The following is a 22,144-nucleotide window of genomic DNA, read 5'->3' as shown; positions in this document are numbered from 1 at the left end:
CGAAATGCTCCCCCACTGAAACTTCGACCACCTGACCGGGCTCATTCCCCAATACCAGGTCCAGAATGGCCCCATCCCTAGTTGGACTATCTACATACTGTTTCAAGAAGCCCTCCTGGATGCTCCTCACAAATTCTGCCCCATCCAAGCCCCTAGCACAAAGTGAGTCCCAGTCAATATTGGGGAAGTTAAAATCACCCACCACTACAACCCTGTTACCTTTACATCTTTCCAAAATCTGTCTACATATCTGCTCCTCTACCTCCCGCTGGCTGTTGGGAGGCCTGTAGTAAACCCCCAACATCGTGACTGCACCCTTCCTATTCCTGAGCTCCATCCATATTGCCTCGCTGCATGACCCCTCTGAGGTGTCCTCCCGCAGTACAGCTGTGATATTCTCCTTAACCCGTAATGCAACTCCCCCACCCCTTTTACATCCCCCTCTATCCCGCCCGAAGCTTCTAAAGCCTGGAACATTTAGCTGCCAATCCTGCCCTTCCCTCAACCAAGTCTCTGTAATAGCAACAACATCATATTTCCAAGTACTAATCCAAGCTCTAAGTTCATCTGCCTTACCTGTTATACTTCTCGCATTGAAACAAATGCACTTCAGACCACCAGTCCCGCTGTGCTCAGCAACATCTCCCTGCCTGCTCTTCTTCTTAGTCTTACTGGCCTTATTTACTATGTCCTCCTCATTTACTTCACTAGCTGTCCTACTGCTCTGGTTCCCACCCCCCTGCCACACTAGTTTAAACCCTCCTGAGTGACGCTAGCAAACCTTGCAGCCAGGATATTAGTGCCCTTCCAGTTTAGATGCAACCCGTCCTTCTTGTACAGGTCCCATCTGTCCCTGAAGAGAGCCCAATGGTCCAGATATCTGAAACCCTCCCTTCTACACCAGCTGCTCAGCCATGTATTTAGCTGCACTATCTTCCTATTTCTAGCCTCACTGGCACGTGGCACAGGGAGTAATCCAGAGATTACAACCCTAGAGGTCCTGTTTTTTAACTTACTACCTAACTCCCTAAACTCCCCCTGCAGGACCTCATCACTCTTCCTGCCTATGTCGTTGATACCAATGTGTACCACAACCTCTTTCTGTTCACCCTCCCCCTTCAGAATGCCCTCTGTCCGTTCAGAGACACTCCTGACTTGTGCCTTGTAGATGGTGGACAGGCTTTGGGGAGTCAGGAGGGGAGTTACTCACCGCAGGATTCCTAGCCTCTGACCAGCTCTTGTAGCCACTGTATTTATATGGCTACTCCAGTTCAGTTTCTGGTCAATGGTAGCCCCTAGGATGTTGATAGTGGGGGATTCAGCGATGGTAATGCCATTGAATGTCAAGGGGAGATGGTTAGATTCTCTCTTGTTGGAGATGGTCATTGCCTGGCACTTGTGTGGCGCAAATGTTACTTGCCACTTATCAGCCCAAGCCTGGATATTGTCCAGGTCTTGCTGCATTTCTACACGGACTGCTTCAGTATTTGAGGAGTCGCGAATGGTGCTGAACATTGTGCAATCATCAGCGAACATCACCACTTCCTTCCTTATGATTGAAGGAAGGTCATTGATGAAGCAGCTGAAGATGGTTGGGCCTAGGACACTACCCTGAGGAACTCCTGCAGTGATGTCCTGGAGCTGAGATGATTGACCTCCAACAACCACAGCCATCTTCCTTTGCGCTAGGTATGACTCTAACCAGCAGAGTGCTTTCCCCCTGATTCCCATTGACTCCAGTTTTGCTAGGGCTCCTTGATGTCATACTCAGTCAAATGCTGCCTTGATGTCAAGGTCAGTCACTCTCACCTCACCTCTTGAGTTCAGCTCTTTTGTCCATCTTTGAACCAAGGCTGTAATGAGGTCAGGAGCTGAGTGGCCCTGGCGGAATGCAAACTGAGCATCACTGAGCAGGTTATTGCTAAGCAAGTGCTGCTTGATGGCACTGTTGATGACACCTTCCATCACTTTACTGATGATTGAGAGTAGACTGATGGGGCGGTAATTGGCCGGGTTGGACTTGTCCTGCTTTTTGTGCACAGGACATACCTGGGCAATTTTCCACTTTGCCGGCTAGATGCCAGTGTTGTAGCTATACTGGAACAGCTTGGCTAGGGGCACGGCAAGTACTGGAGCACAGGTCTTCAGTAATATTTCCGGAATATTGTCAGGACCCATAGCCTTTGCAGTATCCAGTGCCTTCAGGTCGTTTCTTGATATCACGTGGAGTGAATCGAATTGGCTGAAGTCTGGCATCTGTGATGCTGGGGACTTCAGGAGGAGGCCAAGATGGATCATCAACTCGGCACTTCTGGCTGAAGATTGTTGCAAATGCTTCTGCCTTATCTTTCGCTCTGATGTGCTAGGCACCCCCATCATTGAGGGTGGGGATTTTTGTGGAGCCACCTCCTCCAGTTAGTTGTTTAATTGTCTACCACCAATCACGATTGGATGTGCAGAGCTTAGATCTGATCCGTTGGTTATGGGATCGCTTAGCTCTGTCTATTGCATGCTGCCTCTGCAGTTTGGCATGCAAGTAGTCCTGGGTTGTAGCTTCACCAGGTTGACACCTCATTTTGAGGTATGCCTGGTGCTGCTCCTGGCATGCCCTGCTGCACTCTTCATTGAACCAGGGTTGGTCTCCTGGCTTGATGGTAATGGTAGAGTGGGGGATATGCCGGGCCATGAGGATACAGACTGTGGTTGAGTACAATTCTGCTGCTGATGATGGCTCATTGCACTTCATGGATGCCCGGTTTTGCATTGCTAGATCTGTTCAAAATCTATCCCATTTAGCACGGTGGTAGTGCCTCACAACACAATGGAGGGTATCCTCAATGTGAAGGAGGGACTTCGTCTCCACAAGGACTGTGCGGTGGTCACTCCTACCAATACAGTCATGGACAGAAGCATCTGTGGCAGGCAGATTGGTGAGGACAAGGTCAAGTATGTTTTTCCCTCTTGTTGGTTCCCCCTACCACCTGCCGCAGACCCAGACTGCTAGAGGCCACTTCAAAAAAGCCCCAAAACTTCAAAAGCATTAATTATTTTGTGGTGTTGAAAGGAGCAGGAGTGCTCATCCTGGTTCCACCAAACAACTCCACCTCACCATCCTCACCCTCCTCCCAATCGCCTCACCCACCCTCCCAGACTTACCTCAGGGACCTCAACGCATGCCAAAATTCTTAAGGCCCCAACAAACAAATTCCGTTGGGGCATCTGATTGGCATATGAAGCTCACCTGATTTATTCTGGTATTGCCCGGGCACTGATTTACGACAGTCCTCCGATCTCTCCACTCCAGCTGGCCAGCACAGCACGCTGGGTTTGGGGCACTAAGGAATTTAGGCTGTGTTGTGTGTTTTCTAGTGTGATACTCATGTCATATAAAACAAAGGGAACAATTTTTATATCAATGGAGAGATGCAAAGTGGGCTACCGATTTGCTATAAGCTGTTCTACACAATCACACAGAGTCAAAATGACCCCCAGTGTGTCCTCCAATTTATTAAAAGCAATGACACAGGACATCAGCTAGTCATGGCGCGGCGCAGTGGTTAGCACCGCAGCCTCACAGCTCCAGCGACCCGGGTTCAATTCTGGGTACTGCCTGTGCTGAGTTTGCAAGTTCTCCCTGTGACCGCGTGGGTTTTCGCCGGGTGCTCCGGTTTCCTCCCACTGCCAAAGACTTACAGGTTGATAGGTAAATTGGCCATTATAAATTGCCCCTAGTATGGGTAGGTGGTAGGGGAATTGAGGGAAGGTGGGGATGTGGTCGGAATATGGGATTAATGTAGGATTAGTATAAATGGGTGATTGATGGTCGGCACAGACTCGGTGGGCCGAAGGGCCTGTTTCAGTGCTGTATCTCTAAATAAAATAATATAAAGATCCCCGGTCCTTACAACAAAGTTCTAATGATCCTACACATTTCTTCATAAGTGTAAATTCGATAGCAGGACTGAGTAACAAATGAGTACTGAACTTGGTCTCCATACATAGCTATTGTGGACATTCATTCAATCATTTACACATAGAATTTACAGCACAGAAACAGATCATTTAGCACAACCAGTCTTTGCAAGTTTATGCTTCACACCAGCCTTATTCCACCTTTCTTCACCTAAACCTATTAGCATATCCTTCTATTCCTTTCTCCCTCATGTACTAATCTACCTTCTCCCTCAGTGCATCAACGTTATTTGCCTCAACTACACCTGAAGGTTGTGAGTTCCATATTCTGGGTAAAGAAGTCTTTCCTGAATTCCCTACTGTGACTCTCTTATATTTATGGTCCCTAGTTTTGAACTTCTCCACAAGTGGAAACATCTTCTGTACTTCTACCCTATCAAACTCCTTCATAGTCTTACAGCTCTCTCTCAGGTAACCTCTCAGCCTTCTCTGTTCAGTCTTTCTTAATAGTTCTAGTATAATATTTGCATAATCTTGCTGTATGGCTGTGAAACATGGGTGACTTACAGCTACCAGGAAAAGAAGCTCAATAATTTCCATCTTCGCTGTCTGCAACGCATTACGGGTATATCCTGGCAGGACAAAGTCACAAATGCAGCAGTCCTCTCAAAGGCAGAGCTCCCAAGTGTGTTGGCACTAATCAAACAGAGGCAGCTTTGATGGATCAGATATGTCCGCAGGATGGAAGACGGTTGCATACCCAAGGCTTTTCTGTATGGTGAGGTCGCCGGAGCCAGACGACCAGTGGGGCGCCCAAAGTTCTGATTCAAGGATGTTTGCAAGCATGACATGAAAGCTGCCAAGGCAACTTCATCTCTGTAAACTGCACTCTGGAGGCCTACTGATCCCTGGCATGGGTCTCATACACCCTGTCTTTGTGGACCCCCGTGGTGTGATGCAGCGCCTCCAACAGAGGGAGGGTGAGGAGTCAGCTGCGCTTGCCTGTGAAGCTCCATGAGAGTGACAGCAGCCGACCATGCCAAGAAGGGCCCACCTTCGTCGGAGTGTACCGGACTTGAATCAGCTACCTGCAAATGTCCAAGCAGCATTGTCGGTGAAGACTACGGCTCTCCAGGGAGGCTGTCACCAACTTCTGCAGAATGCTGCAGGATGAGTTGCGACCCAAGGGATTCAGTGGTCACCCTATGATCATGACCTTGAAGATCACCATGGCATTTAACTTTTACATATCTGGATTATTTCCAAGGATCCACTGGGTCTCCCAGGCAGCAGCCCACCGCTGCATCAAGGAGGTGACCTGTTAAGAGGTCCAATGAATATTTGTGCTACCAGACTGACCCTGACAGTCAGGCTGAGAGGGCCATCGCTGGATTTTCCCGGGTACAAGGTGTGATACATTGCACGCATGTGACCATCAAGGCTCCCATGGACCAGCCAGCCGCCTTCATCAACAGGAAGGGCTTTCATTCCATCATGTTAAATTGGTCTGCGACCACTGAAAGTGTTTCCTGCAGATGTGTGCCCACTTCCTGGCAACGATGCCGACATACTTTGACAGTCGCCGGTGCTGCAGCTCTTCAGGCTCCCCGCTTGCCTTTAGGGATGGATTCTCGTGGACAAGAGCTACTGATTGAAGACATAGCTACTGACTGCTGTGAGGATCCCTCTCACTGCAGCAGAGGAGAGATACAACACTTGCCACGGCTCCACCCGAGCAACCATCGAGCAGGCCATTGGATTGCTGAAGATGAAATTCCGGTGCCTGGACCGATCCGGTGGAGCCCTGCTGTATGCCCCAGTGAGGGTCTCGCATGTCGTGGTGGTCTGCTGTGCAGAGGGGGGAGGCATTGCATGATGTGGACATGATTGAACGTCAGTCCTCGACCGACGAGGGTCTAAACTCGATGCATTCAGTCTGTCGCCTCATTTCTATTTGGGTTCAGTGCTTAGCGCCCAGCTTAACCACATGTTCTGGCCCATGTGAGACACTTACCAAAGGAGGGCTGTGTCTACACTGGCAGCCACTAAGGGGGGAAAGGTGAAGTCAGCAGCTCACAACTACGGAATGAAAGTTAACTTCAACCCCTGTGCTAGCTGCAGGGCTGGAGGCAGGCGGCTTATCAGGCTGCCCCTTGGCCTGTGATGACTTCAGCGGGTGTTGTCAGACATCACAGCTGCTGAAGCTGGACTCACTGGTGGAGGGACTGACGAGCCACTGTCCACATTCAGAACGCCCTGAGGGCAGCCCCCAGCTGTGGAGATCAGCCACTCCTCCTCCCTTTCAAGGTTCATTTGAAACACTCTGATCACCAGAGATGGAGGATGAGCAGGAGAAGACTCCAGGCTCCTCGCCCTTCTCTCGCTTTGCCATTGCGGAGCTGAGCTCATGGCCAAGCAATGGTTTGCAGGTCTGCGTGCATCTGTGGGATCTGGCTCTCCATAAGGATCATCAACCTCTCAATTGAGGAAGCCATGTGCTCACTGGCCTAAGACATGGCAGCACTCATGGCATGGATGGACTCCTCCATCGTCTGCTCATGGCTGCGCTTGGCCTCCGGGACTTCCGCCAGATATTACATAGAAACATAGAAAAATAGAAGCAGGAGTAGGCCATTTGGCCCTTCGAGCCTGCACCGCCATTCAATACAATCATGGCTGATCATCCAAACTCAGTACCCTGTTCCCGCTTTCTCGCCGTATCCCTTGATCCCTTTAGCCCCAAGAACTATATTGAACTCTTTCAGATGTTGCCTTACCTCTCTTTGCAATTGCAGCATGTCCTGTGCTGTCGACACCAGAGGCTCATCATCAGCCTGGGGCTCAGGATGGGCCTGTCCACCCACAGTCCTCCGGATGTCAGAGGTCTCGGCTGTCTCAGCCTCAGCCAGCTGCTCAGGTGCGTGTGCGCTGCTCTTACCAGCTTGTGACCCTGATTCTACAGCCAAGGGTAAACCCACCGAGGTGAAAGTATCTGTGCTGCTGGAAGGTGCAGGAGAGTCATGTGATAGTGCTTCCTCTGACTGCTCCTCCTCAGAGGTTGACTGCTGTTCCCCTTCCGATGGAGTCTCCTGCAGCCGCCAATCTGCATGAGAGAACACAAAAGTTTGGGTAAAGCTGTGCATATCTTGTCATGATATCCATGCATGTTGTGGTTCTCCAGTTGGATGTCAATTTGAAGACAATCCTCACTCTCTTGTGCGGAGACTCCTGTCTCACCATCTGCTATTGAGCAGCCGCCTTGGGTCCTCACTAACTCCAGTGCTTCACTCTCAGCTGTTGAGAGAGGCTGTATGTCTGGAACTGAACACAATCCTCCAACTGAGGTTTAACCAGTGATTTATAAAGGTTTAGTATAATTTCCTTGCTTTTATACAATGTGCCTCTACTAATAAAGCCAATGATACTGTGTTTTTTTTAACAGCCTTCTCAACTTTCACCATAAAGAATTTATGTACATAGACCCCCAGGTCTCTCAATTCCTTCACCCACCCACCCACCCACCCCCCCCACCCTTTAAAATTGTGCTATTTAGTTTATATTGCAGCTCCTCATTCTCTGCATTAAATTTCATCTGCCATATGGATGGAGGAAGCACTGAGGGTAGCAAGGACACAGAATGTACTCTGGGTGTGGGACGTTAATGTCCATCATCAAGAGTGGCTCGGTAGCGCCACTACTGACCGAGGCCTAAAGGACATATCTGCTAGACTGGGTATGCGGCAGGTGGTCGGGGAACCAACACGAGGGAAAAACATACTTGACCTTGTCCTCACTAATCTGCCTGCCGCAGATGAATCTGTCCATGACAGTATTGGTAGGAGTGACCACCACACAGTCCTTGTGGAGATGAAGTCCCACCTTCACATTGAGGATACCGTCCATTGTGTTGTGTGGCACTACCACCATGCTAAATGGGATAGATTTTGAACAGAACTAGCAATGCAAAACTGGGCGCTGTGGGCCATCAGCAGCAGCAGAATTGTACTCAATCACAATCTGTAACCTCATGGCCTGGGATATCCCCCACTCCACCATTACCATCAAGCCAGGAGACTAACCCTGGTTCAATGAAGAGTGCAGGAAGGCATGCCAGGAGCAGCACCAGGCATACCTCAAAATGAGGTGTCAACCTGGTGAAGCTACAACACAGGACTATCTGCGTGCCAAACTGTATGAGCAGCATGAGATAGACAGAGCGAAGTGATCCCATAACCAACGGATCAGATCTAAGCTCTGCAGTCCTGCCACATCCAGCTGTGAATGGTGGCGGACAATTAAATAACTAACTGGAGGAGGTGGCTCCACAAATAACCCCATCCTCAATGATTGGGGAGCCCAGCACATCAGTGCGAAAGATAAGGCTGAAGCATTTGCAACAATCTTCAGCCAGAAGTGCCAAGTTGATGATCCATCTCGGCCTCCTCCTGAAGTCCCCAGCATCACAGATACCAGACTTCAGCCAATTCGATTCACTCCACGTGATATCAAGAATCAACTGAAGGCACTGGATACTGCAAAGGCTATGGGTCCTGACAATATTCTGGCCATAGTACTGAAGACCTGTGCTCCAGAACTTGCCACGCCCCTAGTCAAGCTGTTCTAGTACAGCTACAACACTGGCATCTGCCCTGCAATGTGGAAAATTGCCCAGGTATGTCCTGTGCACAAAAAGCAGGACAAGACCAACCCAGCCAATTACCACCCCATCAGCGTACTCTCAATCATCAGTAAAGTGATGGAAGGTGTCATCAACAGTGCTATCAAGCAACTTTTGCTTAGCAATATCCTGCTCAGTTTGGGTTCCGCCAGGGGCACTCAGTTCCTGACCTCATTACAGCCTTGGTTCAAACATGGACAAAAAAGCTGAACTCAAGAGGTGAGGTGAGAGTGACTGCCCTTGACATTAAGGCAGCATTTGATCAAGTATAGCATCAAGGAACCCGAGCAAAACGGAAGTCAATGGGAATCAGGGGGAAAACTCTCCGCTGGTTGGAGTCAAACCAAGCGCAAAGGAAGATGGCTATGGTTGCTGGAGGTCAATCATCTGAGCTCCAGGACACCACTGCAGGAGTTCCTCAGGGTAGTGTCCTAGGCCCAACCATTTTCAGCTGCTTCATCAATGACCTTCCTTCAATCATAAGGTCAGAAGTGGGGATGTTCGCCGATGATTGCACAATGTTCAGCACCATTCACAACTCCTCAGATACTGAAGCAGTCCGTGCAGAAATGCAGCAAGACTTGGACAATATCCAGGCTTGGGCTGATAAGTGGCAAGTAACATTTGCGCCACACAAGTGCCAGGCAATGACCATCTCCAACAAGAGAGAATCTAACCATCTCCCCTTGACATTCAATGGCATTACCATCGCTGAATCCCCCACTATCAACATCCTAGGGGCTACCATTGACCAGAAATTGAACTGGAGTAGCCATATAAATACCGTGGCTACAAGAGCAGGTCAGAGGCTAGGAATCCTGCGGTGAGTAACTCCCCTCCTGACTCCCCAAAGCCTGTCCACCATCTACAAGGCACAAGTCAGGAGTGTGATGGAATACTCTCCACTTGCCTCGATGGGTGCAGCTCCAACAACACTCAAGAAGCTCGACACCATCCAGAACAAAGCAGCCCTCTTGATTGGCAACCCATCCACAAACATTCACTCCCTCCACCTCCGACACACAGTGGCAGCAGTGTGTACCATCTACAAGATGCACTGCAGCAACGCACCAAGGCTCCTTAGACAGCACCTTCCAAACCCGCGACCTCTACCACCTAGAAGGACAAGGGCAGCAAATGCATGGGAACACCACCACCTGCAAGTTCCCCTCAAGTCACACACCATCCTGACTTGGAACTACATCGCCGTTCCTTCACTGTCGCTGGGTCAAAACCCTGGAACGCCATTCCTAACAGCACTGTGGGTGTATCTACCCCACTTGGACTACAGTGGTTCAAGAAGGCAGCTCACCACCATCTTCTTACGGGCAATTAGGGATGGGCAATAAATGCTGGTCTGGCCAGCGACGCCCACATCCCATGAATGAATAAAAAAAATAAAAAATATGTCATCTCATCAGTCAGGGCAGGGACCTAAGCAGCCTGCTTCTACCTCTGCTGAAGCCCTAGGGGATACACCACGTAGAAATGGTAGGAAGTGTAAGAAAAAGCTATTATAATTCACCAAGTGTATGTACATGGGCATTCGATAATATGTTACATTGTTAATTTCCCTTTTCTTGAAACAACACATAGAATTTAAGATTAGCACCACCTCCTGGTCTTGCTCACTTTTACTAAAGGCCCTTTCGCTTGCTTTATGACGAATGTCAATACATGGCAGGAGCCATTAGGTGGCTGTGTGTTTGAATATCTGTTTTGTGTAAAGGATGAAGTGGGAAGGGGGTGTTGGTGCTGGTGGGAGCAGGCTGGAGGATTTCATATTTTATTTTTCTAGTGTGTGTCATCACTAGTTGAACTTGAGGCACTCCGTTCTCTCAGGTCTAACCTCGACATGGTCATCAAACCTGCAGATAAGGGTGGTGCTGTTGTTGTAAGGCGTACCGACCTCTACCTTGCAGTAGCTCAACGCCAACTCACAGACACTTCTTCCTACCTCCCTCTGGACCATGACCCCACCACTGAACATCAAGCCACCGTCGAAAGGACTGTCACTGATCTCCTCTGGAGATCTTCCCCCTACAGCTTCCAACCTCATAGTCCCGCAACCCCGGACAGCCCGCTTCCACCTCCTTCCCAAAATCCACAAACGGGACCGTCCCGGCAGACCCATTGTGTCAGCCTGCTCCTGCCCCACTGAACTTATTTCTTCCTATCTTGTCTCTATCTTTTCTCCGCTGGTCCAGTCTCTTCCCACCTACTTTCGTGACTCTTCTGACGCCCTACATCATTTTGACAATTCCAGTTTCCTGGTCCCAACCGCCGCCTCTTCACTATGGAAGTCCAATTGCTCTACACCTCCATCCCCCACCAGGATGGTTTGAGGGCTCTCCGCTTCTTCCTGGAACAGAGGCCCAACCAGTCCCCATCCACCACCACCCTCCTCCGCCTGGCTGAACTTGTTCTCACATTGAACAACTTCTCCTTCAACTCCACGCACTTCCTTCAAGTAAAAGGTGTTGCTATGGGTACCCGCATGGGTCCTAGTTATGCCTGTCTATTTGTGGGATATATCGAGCATTCTTTGTTCCAGTCCTACTCAGACCCCCTCCCCCAACTCTTTTTCCAGTACAATGATGACTGTATCGGTGCCGTTTCCTGCTCCCGCCCCGAACTGGAAAACTTTATCAACTTTGCTTCCAATTTCCACCCTTCTCTCACCTTCTCTGTCTCCATCTCTGGGGATAGGTTGTCTACTAATATCCATTATAAGCCCACCGACTCCCACAGCTACCTCGACTACACTTCTTCACACCCTGCCTCCTGTAAGGACTCCATTCCATTCTCCCAGTTTCTCTGTCTTCGACGCATCTGCTCTGATGATGCTACCTTCCATGACGGTGCTTCTGATATGACCTCCTTTTTCCTCAACCGAGGATTCCCCCCCACTGTGGTTGACAGGGCCCTCAACCGTGTCTGGCCCATTTCCCGAACCTCTGCCCTCAACCCTTCCCCTCCCTCCCAGAACCGTGACAGGGTTCCCCTTGTCCTCACTTTCCACCCCATCAGCCTCCATATCCAAAGGATCATCCTCTGCCATTTCTGCCACCTCCAGCGTGATGCCACTACCAAACGCATCTTCCCCTCCCTTCCCTTGTCAGCATTCCGAAGGGATAGTTCCCTCCGCGACACCCTGGTCCACTCCTCCATTACCCCCACCACCTTGTCCCCGTCCCATGGCACCTTCCCCTGCAATCCAGGAGGTGTAATACCTGCCCATTTACCTCCTCTCTCCTCACTATCCCAGGCCCCAAACACTCCTTTCAGGTGAAGCAGCGATTTACTTGTACTTCTTTCAATGTAGTATACTGTATTCCCTGCTCACAATGTGGTCTCCTCTACATTGGGGAGACCAAGCGCAGACTGGGTGACCGCTTTGCGGAACACCTCCGCTCAGTCCGCAAGCAGGACCCTGAGCTTCCGGTTGCTTGCCATTTCAACACTCCCCCCTGCTCTCATGCTCACATCTCTGTCCTGGGATTGCTGCAGTGTTCCAGTGAACATCAACGCAAGCTCGAGGAACAGCATCTCATCTACCGATTAGGCACACTACAGCCTGCCGGACTGAACATTGAGTTCAATAATTTCAGAGCATGACAGCCCCCCATTTTACTTTCATCTTTAGTTGTTTTTTCTTTTTTCTTTTTTTCTTTTTTACATTTTTTACAACCCTTTTTTTTGCATTTATTTCATTTCATCTTAGTTTGTTCAGTTTGCTTACCCACTGTTTTTTTTCATGTTTGCACTTGCTGCTGTTCAATATTCAGTCCGTTAACACCTTTTCTGTACTAATGCTTTGTCTTTCAACACACCATTAACATATTGTTTGCCTTTGCTCCATGACCTGTTGGTCAGCTATGTGGCCTTGTCCAATCTACACCTTCTCCTTTGTTATCTCTTGCCCCACCCCCACCTCACTTGTTTATAATCTGTGACATTTTTAATATTTGTCAGTTCCGAAGAAGGGTCACTGACCTGAAACGTTAACTCTGCTTCTCTTTCCACAGATGCTGCCAGACCTGCTGAGTGGTTCCAGTATTTCTTGTTTTTATTGCAAACTACGTGGTCATCCCGAACAACAATGTAAGCAGCTGTTCTGGCAATGGGTGTTCCAACTTTATATTGCTTATCATCCTCATCCCCGTCTTCCTCAATATTCTGGTGATCAGAAGATGATTGATGAACACCTTCATCATACCTCACCTGCAATTCTATCTGCCGCACAATGTTGTGCAGGACGCAGCACGTCATTATTGTACTGGATACCCTCGCTGGCGAGTACTGAAGGATGCCTCTGGATCTATCCAGGCATCCAACATTCCAATGGCTTGCTCAATAACACACCTGATGGCTATGTTGCTCTCTTTGGAGCACTAGTGCTTTGTGGACTAGTAATCCAGATGCTTAGGCGAATGTTCTGGGGACATGGGTTCAAATCCCACCACGGCAGATGGTGACATTTGAATTCAATTTATAAATCTGGAATTAAAAGCTAGTCTAAAGGTGACCATGAAACCATTGTCAATTGTTGTAAAAACCCATCTGGTTCACTAATGTCCTTTAGGGAAGGAAATCTGTTGTCCTTACCTGGTCTGGCCTACATGTGACTCCAGACCCACATCAATGTGGTTGACTCTTACATGCCCTCTGAAATGGCCTAGCAAGCCACTCAGTTGTACCTAACCGCTACGAAGTCAATAAAAAAGAATGAAACAAGATGGATCACCCTAGACATCAACGTAGGCACCGGAAACGACAACGGCAAACCCAGCCTTGTCGACCCTGCAAAGTCCTCCTTCACTAACATCTGGGAGCTTGTGCCAAAATTGGGAGAGCTGTCCCATAGACTAGACAAGCAACAGCCTGACATAGTCATACTCACCGAATCATACCTGACAATGTCCCAGACACTGCCATCACCATCCCCGGGTGTGTCCTGTCCCACCGGCAGGACGTACCCAGCAGAGGAGTGGCACAGTGGTATACAGTCCGCAGGGAGTTTCCCTGGGAGTCCTCAACATCGACGTGGACCCCATGAAGTCTCATGGCATCAGGTCAAACATGGGCAAGGAAACCTCCTGCTGATTACCACCTACCGCCCTTCCTCATCTGAGGAATCAGTACTTCTCTATGTTGAACATCACTTGGAGGAAGTACTAAAGATAGCAAGGGTGCAAAATGTACTCTGGGTGAGGGGCATCAATGTCCATTACCAAGAATGGCTCAGTAGCACCACTACTGATCGAGCTGGCTGAGTCCTAAAGGACATAGCTGCTAGACTGGGTCTGCGGCAGGTGGTGAAGGAACCAACAAGAGGGAAAAACCTATTTGACCTACTCCTTACCAATCTACCTGTTGCAGATGCACCTTTCTATGACAGGATTGGTAGGACATCGCACAGGATTTTGGAGACAAAATCCCGTCTTCGCTTACCTTGGACCAGAGCAGCAGCAGCAGTCGGCAGGCTCTCTCTCTGTTCCAGCGCCGCTGAGTTTCAAAGGAGGAGGAAAAGAAGACTTACAGTGACATCATGGGAAATCTGTAAGCTGATTGGTTGGGTAAGTAACAGCTGTTACTGCCTGTAAATAGCTTGAAAAAATCAGGTGCTGGAACCCTTTCTGTTTTAGTGTACATTTATGATTTCGAACTGAATTTAGGAGGTATGGTCAGTAAGTTTGCAGATGACATGAAAATTGGTGGCGTCGTAAATAGTGAGGAAGAAAGCCTCAGATTACAGGACGATATAGATGGGCTGGTAAGATGGACAGAGCAGTGGCAAATGGAATTTAATCCTGAGAAGTGTGAGGTGATGCATTTTGGGAGGACTAACAAGTAAAGGGAATACACAATGGATGGTAGGACCCTAGGAAGTACAGAGGGTCAGAGGGACCTTGGTGTGCTTGTCCATATATCACCGAAGGCAGCAGCACAGGTAGATAAGGTGGTTAGGAAGGCATATGGGATACATGCCTCATCACCAGAACTTTCAAACAAGCACCAAGACGTAGCTTGGCTGGTGGTGAGAAGGACCCTCCCCGTCAGATCCTTCATGCACACCCGAAGTCTCGCCCCCTCCGCACAGTGCCCCCGCGTTGGCTGTGGTGGGGAAGAGACGGTCGCCCACCTCCTCCTGGAATGTGCCTTTGCAAAGCAGGTGTGGAAAGAGATGCAGTGGTTTTTGTCAAGGTTCATCCCAAGCAGCTCTGTAACACAGGGGTCTGTGCTCTACGGGCTGTTCCCAGGGACGCACACCGAGACAAACATCAACTGCTGCTGGAGGACTATCAATTCGGTGAAAGACGCCCTTTGGTCTGCCCGAAACTTGCTGGTCTTCCAGCGCAAAGAGTTGTCCACCACCGAATGTTGCAGACTGGCACATTCCAAGGTCCAGGACTACGTGCTGAGGGACGCACTAAAGCTTGGGGCAGCCGCAGCAAAGGCTCAATGGGGAAAGACCACAGTGTAAGGTTCCCCACCAAGCTGAACTGAGGGGCTGGATCCATGGGAAACCCCTCGAACTGTATCGGGAAAATTTTGTGTGCTGTAAATGTAAAAATGTATATGGCATAACAATGAAATGGAAGGGTTGTGAGGCAACTCATGATAGTATAGAAGGAAACTAACCACCTTCGCACTGTTTGTATTTTTTGACTTGATGCTGTTTGAAACTGTTTGGGAATGTAATGTTTACAGATTTTTATGAATAAAGTATATTTTGGAAATAAAAAAAAACCGAGGCATTGAAAATAAGAGCAGGGAGGTTATGATGGAGCTGTGTAAAATGCTAGTTAGGCCACAGCTGGAGTACTGTGTACAGTTCTGGTCGTCACACTCTAAGAAGGATGTGATTGCGCTGGAGAGGGTGCAGAGGAGATTCACCAGGATGTTGCCTGGGCAGGAGCATTTCAGCTATGAAGAGAGACTGGATAGGCTAGGGTTGTTTTCCTTAGAACAGAGAAGACTGAGGGGGGGACATGATTGAGGTATACAAAATTATGACGTGCATAGATAGTGTAGATAGGAAGAAACATTTTCCCTTAGCAGCGGTGTCAATAACCAGGGGGCATAGATTTAAGGTAAAGGGCAGGAGGTTTAGAGGAAAAAAAATTTCATCCAGAGGGTGGTTGGAATCTGGAACACACTACCTGAAAGGGTGGTAGAGGCAGGAACCCTCACAACATTTAAGAAGTATCTAGATGAGCACTTGAAACACCATAGCATTCAAAGCTACGGGCCAAGTGCTGGAAAATGGGATTAGAATAGTTAGGCTTAATGGCCAGCACAGACACATTGGGACGAAGGGTCTGTTTCTTTGCTGTATGACTCTATGATTCACCTTGAGGATATCCGCCATTGTGTTGTGTGGCACTACCAACGTGCTAAATGGGATAGATTTCAAACAGATCTAACAACTCAAAATTGGGCATCCATGAGACACTGCGGGCCATCAGCAGCAGCAGAACTGTACTGAACCATGGTAATGCCATTGAATGTCAAGGTGAGATGGTTAGATTCTCTCTTGTTCGAGATGGTCATTGTCTGGCACTTGTGTGGGGCAAATGTTACTTGTCACTTAATAGTACAAGCCTGGATATTGTCCAGGTCTTGCTGCATTTGGACACAGGCTGTTTCAGTATCAGAGGAGTTGCGAATGGTGCTGAAAATTGTGCAATCATCAGCGAACATCCCCCCTTATGATTGAAGGAAGGTCATTGATGAAGCAGCAGAAGATGGTTGGGCCTAGGACACTACCCTGAGGAACTCCTGCAGTGATGTCCTGGAGCTCAGATAATGGACCTCCAACAACCACAACCATCTTCCTTTGTGCTAGGTATGACTCCAATCAGCGAAGAATTTTTCCCCTGATTCCCATTGACTCCAGTTTTGCTAGGGCACCTTGATGCCATGCTCGGTGAAATGCTGCCTTAATGTCAAGGGCAGTCACTCTCACCTCACCTCTTGAATTCAGCTCCTTTGTCTCTGTTTGGACCAAGGATGTAATGAGGTCAGGAACTGAGTGGCCCTGGCGGAACCCAAACTGAGCATCACTGAGCAGGTTATTGCTAAGCAAGTGCTGTTTGATGGCGCTGTTGATAACACCTTCCATCACTTTACTGATGATTGAGAGTAGGCTGATGGGGCGGTAATTGGCCGGGTTGGATTTGTCCTGTTTTTTGTGTACAGGACATACCTGGGCAATTTTCCACATTGCCAGGTAGATGCCAGTGTTGTAGCTGTGCGAGTTTAAGAGAGAGTGCTAACAGGAATGCTGAGGTTGAAAATGGCAGCGCTCAAGTCAAATCATTGTGACCTGCTGACTGACTTTATGATCAGCCTACTCTGCATACTTTGGGCGCGTGCTCATTGTGCCCATGTTAGTGACCTCACTAAAATGGTGTCCAGCACAGCCAGCATCAAAAGAGTGTGCTTGTGGAGCGGATGCCATTTTGGACCCAAGATAACATCCAAAGCAACTGAATTTTGCGGCCAGTGTTTTACCCGTCTTTAATCAAAGGACTTTGCAAAATATTGAGCTTCACCTGTCTGTATAATTAATAACTGGAATTTGATTTCATTCCAAGCATACATTTAATGGCCATCCAGTTCACAATAATCAAATTCTAGTTTGAATGTTACTGAACTTGTTGGGTCAGAAATTGAACCTTCTTGTCCCATTTTTCAGGCATAAAACTGATGGAATGAGAACCAATCATGGTACCTGCCTGAAGCTGTGGTTTGACCTATTATTTAGTATTTGTGGCATTTAATGCCTGTTTCAGGACCCAGGCATTACATGGGTGGGTAATGGCTGGAGCAGGCTCCAGGCCTGTGGATTTCTCAGCAGTCACTACGGCCTAAACAGTAACCGCCATCAAAATATAATTTCTATTTTGTTTCTATGGAGCCAGGCACATCCCAGCTCCACAGCACTCCCGAAGGTCACTGCCAGACTGTGTGTATGACTCCCCACACCATCTGAGACTGACTTGAGGGGCTGCTGGCAAGGCAGGCTGCCTGACTTTTGGAATTCTGGCAATGGGAGAGCTTGGCAAATTATTGAAATAAAGCTCGAGGCCCAGTTTGTTCTGATGTGATACGATCAGTTATGTGTCCGAAAGTGGGCAATAATGAACTCTTTACCCCATTGATACTCCTCTTTGGGATCTTAGATTATAAGGTGCCCTTTGATATGTTTCATGTTTAATATTTCAACAGCAGTTCCCAGCTGACCATTAGGGGATGTTAAAGGGTGTGAAGCACTTCTGAATATTGCTCACACTTTCTGACAGACAAGCATTGCTTCAGGGGAATTCTGTGCAGCTTTCTAAAATTTGGAGAAAGGCAAGATCTTAGTGGCATTGTAACTTAATAACAATTCTAACCAATTATTACGAAAGTTTTTCTTTTTGTCTCTCTATCGTTGTAGCTTTTCTGTAAAAAGTAACTGCCAAACATCCCAAGTTCTTAAATTAAATCAATGCACAATTTTTCTTTTCTTTTCCTCCCTCGGCAGTTTTCTCATCTTGCTGGGTAAAAGTTCCACAGGCACCACTTACCCTCCAGCATCTCATTATGTGGCTATTATGGAATAATGTGCTTTAATAATAACAGTAATTTCTACTTTAAGTGCAAGCAGAAAACTGGCGCTCGTGCGTGGACCCCATTACACACACACCCAAATTTATTTTCCATTGACTTTAATGAGGTCCATGTAATTGCCAGTTTACTGCCTATACTCAAAGTCAAAATTACCCTCAGTAAATGTTGGCAGGCTATTTGACCTCAGAGGGCATCACAGGCAATCCGATTGCCATCACAGCCAGCACACAGAGCTGTTGTCACCGAACATGCCTGTAGTAATATTCTGTAAACCAAATGAAACTTGTAGGCAATGTTGAAAGAGGAGGTAAGTCAGACACTAGAGGGGTTTAACATTGATAAAGAGGAAGTATTAGATAGGCTGTCTGTACTTAAAGTCGATAAAGCACCAGGACCAGATGAGATGCATACAAGGATACTGAGGGAAGTGAAAGTGGAAATCGCAGAGGCACCGGCCAGAATTTTTCAGTCTTCACCCCTCTGGGGTGGTGCTAGAGGACTGGAGAATTGCAAACGTTACACTCTTGTTCAAAAAGGGGTGTAAAGATAAGCCCAGCAACTACAGGCCAGTCAGTTTAACTTCGGTGGAGGGAAAACTTCTAGAAAAAATAACTTGGGACAAAATCAATAGTCACATGGACAAATGCAAGTTAACTAATGAAAGCCAGCATGGATTTCTTAAGGGAAAATCATGTTTAACTAACTTGCTGGAGTTTTTTGATGAGGTAACAGAGAGGGTTGATGAGGGCAATGCTGTTGATGTGGTGTACGTGGACTTTCAAAAGGCATTTGATACAGTGCCACACAACAGACTTGTGAACAAACTTGTAGCTCATAGAATAAAAGGGACGGTGACTGAGTGACAGAAAACAAAGGGCTGGAGGAAAGTTTGCAGTGGAGTTCCCCAGGGATCAGTGTTGGAACCTTTGCTTTTCCTGATATATATTAATGACCTAGAGCTTGGTGTACAGGGCACAATTTCAAAATTTGCAGATGATAGGAAACTTGAAAGCATTGTGAACTGTGAGGAGGATAGTGTAGAACTTCAAAAGGCCATAGACAAGTTGGTGGAATGGGCAGCTGAAATTCAATGCAGAGAAATGTGAAGTGATTCATTTTGGTAGAATGAACATGGAGAGACAATATAAAATAAAGGGTACAATTCCAAAGGGGGTGCAGGAGCAGAGGGACCTGGGTGTATATGTGCATAAGTCATTGAAGGTTAAGGACAGGTTGAGAGAGTGGTTAATAAAGCAAACAGTATCCTAGGCTTTATTAATAGGGGCATAGAGTACAAGAGCAAGGAAGTTATGTTGAACTTGTATAAGACACTAGTTCGGCCTCAGCTGGAGTATTGCGTCCAGTTCTGGGAGCCACACTTGAGGAAAAATGTGAGGGCATTGGAGAGAGTACAGAAAAGATTCTTGAGAATAGTTCCAGGGATGAGGAATTTCAGTTATGAAGATAGATTGGAGAAGTTAGTACTGTTTTCCTTGGAGAGAAGGCTGAGAGGTGATTTGATAGAGGTATTCAAAATCATGAGGGATCTGGACAGAGTAGATAGAGAGAAACTGTTCCCACTTATGAACGGATCGAGAATGAGAGGGCGCAGATTTAATGTATTTGGTAAGAGAAGCAAAAGTGACATGAGGAAAAACCTTTTCACGCAGCGAGTGGTTAAGGTCTGGAATGTGCTGCCTGAGAACGTGGTGGAGGCAGGTTCAATTGAAGCATTCAAAAGGGAATTGGACAGTCAGATGAAAAGGAAGAATGTGCAGGATTATGGGGAGACGGCAGCGGTATGGGACAGAGGGAATTGCTCTTTTAGAGAGCCAGTGCAGACACGATGGGCCGAATGGCCTCCTTCTGCACGGTAACAATTCTGTGATTTTCTTACAAGCATCATTTAAAATTAATCCAAAGAAATGTGTTGAATGTATATTTGTAAGCAGCCAAATTCTGCTGGTATCAGAAAAAAAAGACATTTATACAGCACCTTTCATGACGATCGGAGGTTTCAAAGTGCTTTACAGCCAATGAAATACTTTAGAAGTGTAGTCATTGTTGTAAGGAATGCTGCAACTAATTTGTGCACAGCAAGCTCCCACAAACAACAATGTCATAATGACCAGATAATTTGTTTTTATGATGTTGATTGAGCGATAAATATTGGCCAAAACACTGGGGAGAGCTCCCCTGCTCTTCGAAATAGTGCTATCAGATCTTTTACATCTGCCCAAGCAGGCTGATAGAACCTCAGTTTAATATCCTATCTGAAAGATGGCACCTCTGACAGTGCAGCACTCCCTCAGTACAGCACTAGAGTGTCAGCCTGGATTTTTGTGCTCAAGTCCTGGAGTGGGTTTCAAACCCACAGCCTTCCAACTTAGATGGGAAAGTGCTACCAACTGAGCCACAGCTGACACACCACTAGATTTGCAGAATACCAATATACAACTTACACTTTATGTTTCTTGTTTATCGCAGGATGGTATTGGGGTGATCTTAAAGCAAATGAAGCAAACGAGAAGTTAAAAGAAGCCTCCGAAGGTACTTTTCTGGTACGAGACAGTTCACACCAGGACTATTTTCTCACCATCTCTGTAAAAACTGTTCTGGGACCAACTAACTTGCGAATTGAATATCGAGATGGCAAGTTCAGACTGGACTCGGTGATCCTCGTGAAATCCAAGCTTCAGCAGTTTGTCAGTGTGGTGCATCTGGTGGAATACTATGTGGTCTTGTGTCGGACGCTACAGAATGCCCAATGTCTTGCTCTCCAAAACAGAGGCACCCAGCTCTGGCTGACCAAACCATTCTACACTAAGACACCTTCTCTGCAACACCTCTGTCGTATCACCATCCATAAAGCAACCAGAGAGATCCAAGAACTGCCTTTGCCAACTAAGCTGAAGAAGTATTTGTTGGAATACAAGTATCAGGTTTAACACTCTTAAAATGGGAAGGGAAGTCTAGAAGAGAAGATCAAAATGCCTCCCCCACCCAGGAAACCTGTCCCAGCTTTTTTGTTTACCTGTTTTTCTCGTAGAATATTGTCTAATTTTTCCACCCTGGGTCTCTCTCCTCAGCTGTTCTGCTGCTGCCACTTACAGGGAGTGGATGTATGTACCTTGCAGCGGTGAAACTGACCTAAACGGAATACTATCGGACCAATTCAGGAGTTAATCTGAAGGAACCCAATTCTGGAAAGGTTTCTAGCGATGGAGTATTTAGCAGTACCACACTTGGAATTGTCTTCTCTTTCAGATATAATGGCTTAAAAACATTTTGATTGTATTCAATAATTAAATAATCTCATTACGTTTCTTAATCTCAGCTAATCTTGGTTTTCATTGCATATCTAATTGATACCCATTGCTGCTGTTGCCAATTATTTATGTACCAGCCTTTTTGCTTTTGTTGTTGGCTGTCATGTCTGTTTGCCAATATCAGCCTGCTGTTTGTTATTAGCAGGGGGTGATTTGTCTGCAGGCTCAGAAGTTGAATATAAGATGGATAAATGATTTTAAGGAGCACTGGTGATTAATACATGTTAGGAATAACAACATAAAACAGAGGCTGTCATAGAAAAATCTCTTACCTGAACACAGAAGTAACAGTAAAAGAAATGAGTTCTTGAGGAGAATACTCAGTGAGCTGAGTGGATGGCACCCAGCTTGACTTTGAACTCTGCTTCCAAATTGCTCAGGGTATCCTGTTCCCCCGCCCCCCTCACCTCACCCTACTCCCTCCTCTCAGACTTTCCCTCGCTGTATTCCATCCCCCCCTCACCCTGCTCCCTCTTCTCTCAGACTTTCCCTCCCCATATCCTGTCCTCCCCCCTTGCCCTGCTCTTTTTTTCCCAGACCTTCTCTCTCCGTATCCTATTCTGCTCTCACCCTGTTGCATCTCCTCAGGTGCTGTCTCCTTTCC

At 47.4% G+C, this 22,144-nt stretch overlaps 1 protein-coding gene across 4 annotated transcripts in view; it reads left to right on the top strand.

The window, feature by feature from the left end:
* The window catches only part of socs2 (suppressor of cytokine signaling 2), a 32,663-nt gene extending 11,116 nt beyond the window's left edge, over positions 1–21,547 (top strand). For 3 of the 4 annotated variants that reach the window (XM_068058816.1, XM_068058817.1, XM_068058815.1), the window contains one exon: positions 20,699–21,547. In XM_068058816.1, coding sequence (XP_067914917.1) covers positions 20,699–21,159 — 461 coding nt within the window. In that variant the 3' untranslated portion in view covers positions 21,160–21,547. The remainder of the gene's footprint in view (positions 1–20,698) is intronic. The other variant, XR_010977627.1, reaches the window with a different exon arrangement.
* Positions 21,548–22,144: the final 597 nt, after the last annotated feature.

Source organism: Heterodontus francisci, chromosome 27, assembly GCF_036365525.1.
Source record: "Heterodontus francisci isolate sHetFra1 chromosome 27, sHetFra1.hap1, whole genome shotgun sequence".
Lineage (NCBI taxonomy): Eukaryota > Metazoa > Chordata > Chondrichthyes > Heterodontiformes > Heterodontidae > Heterodontus > Heterodontus francisci.
This window is presented reverse-complemented; position numbering and strand designations above follow the sequence as displayed.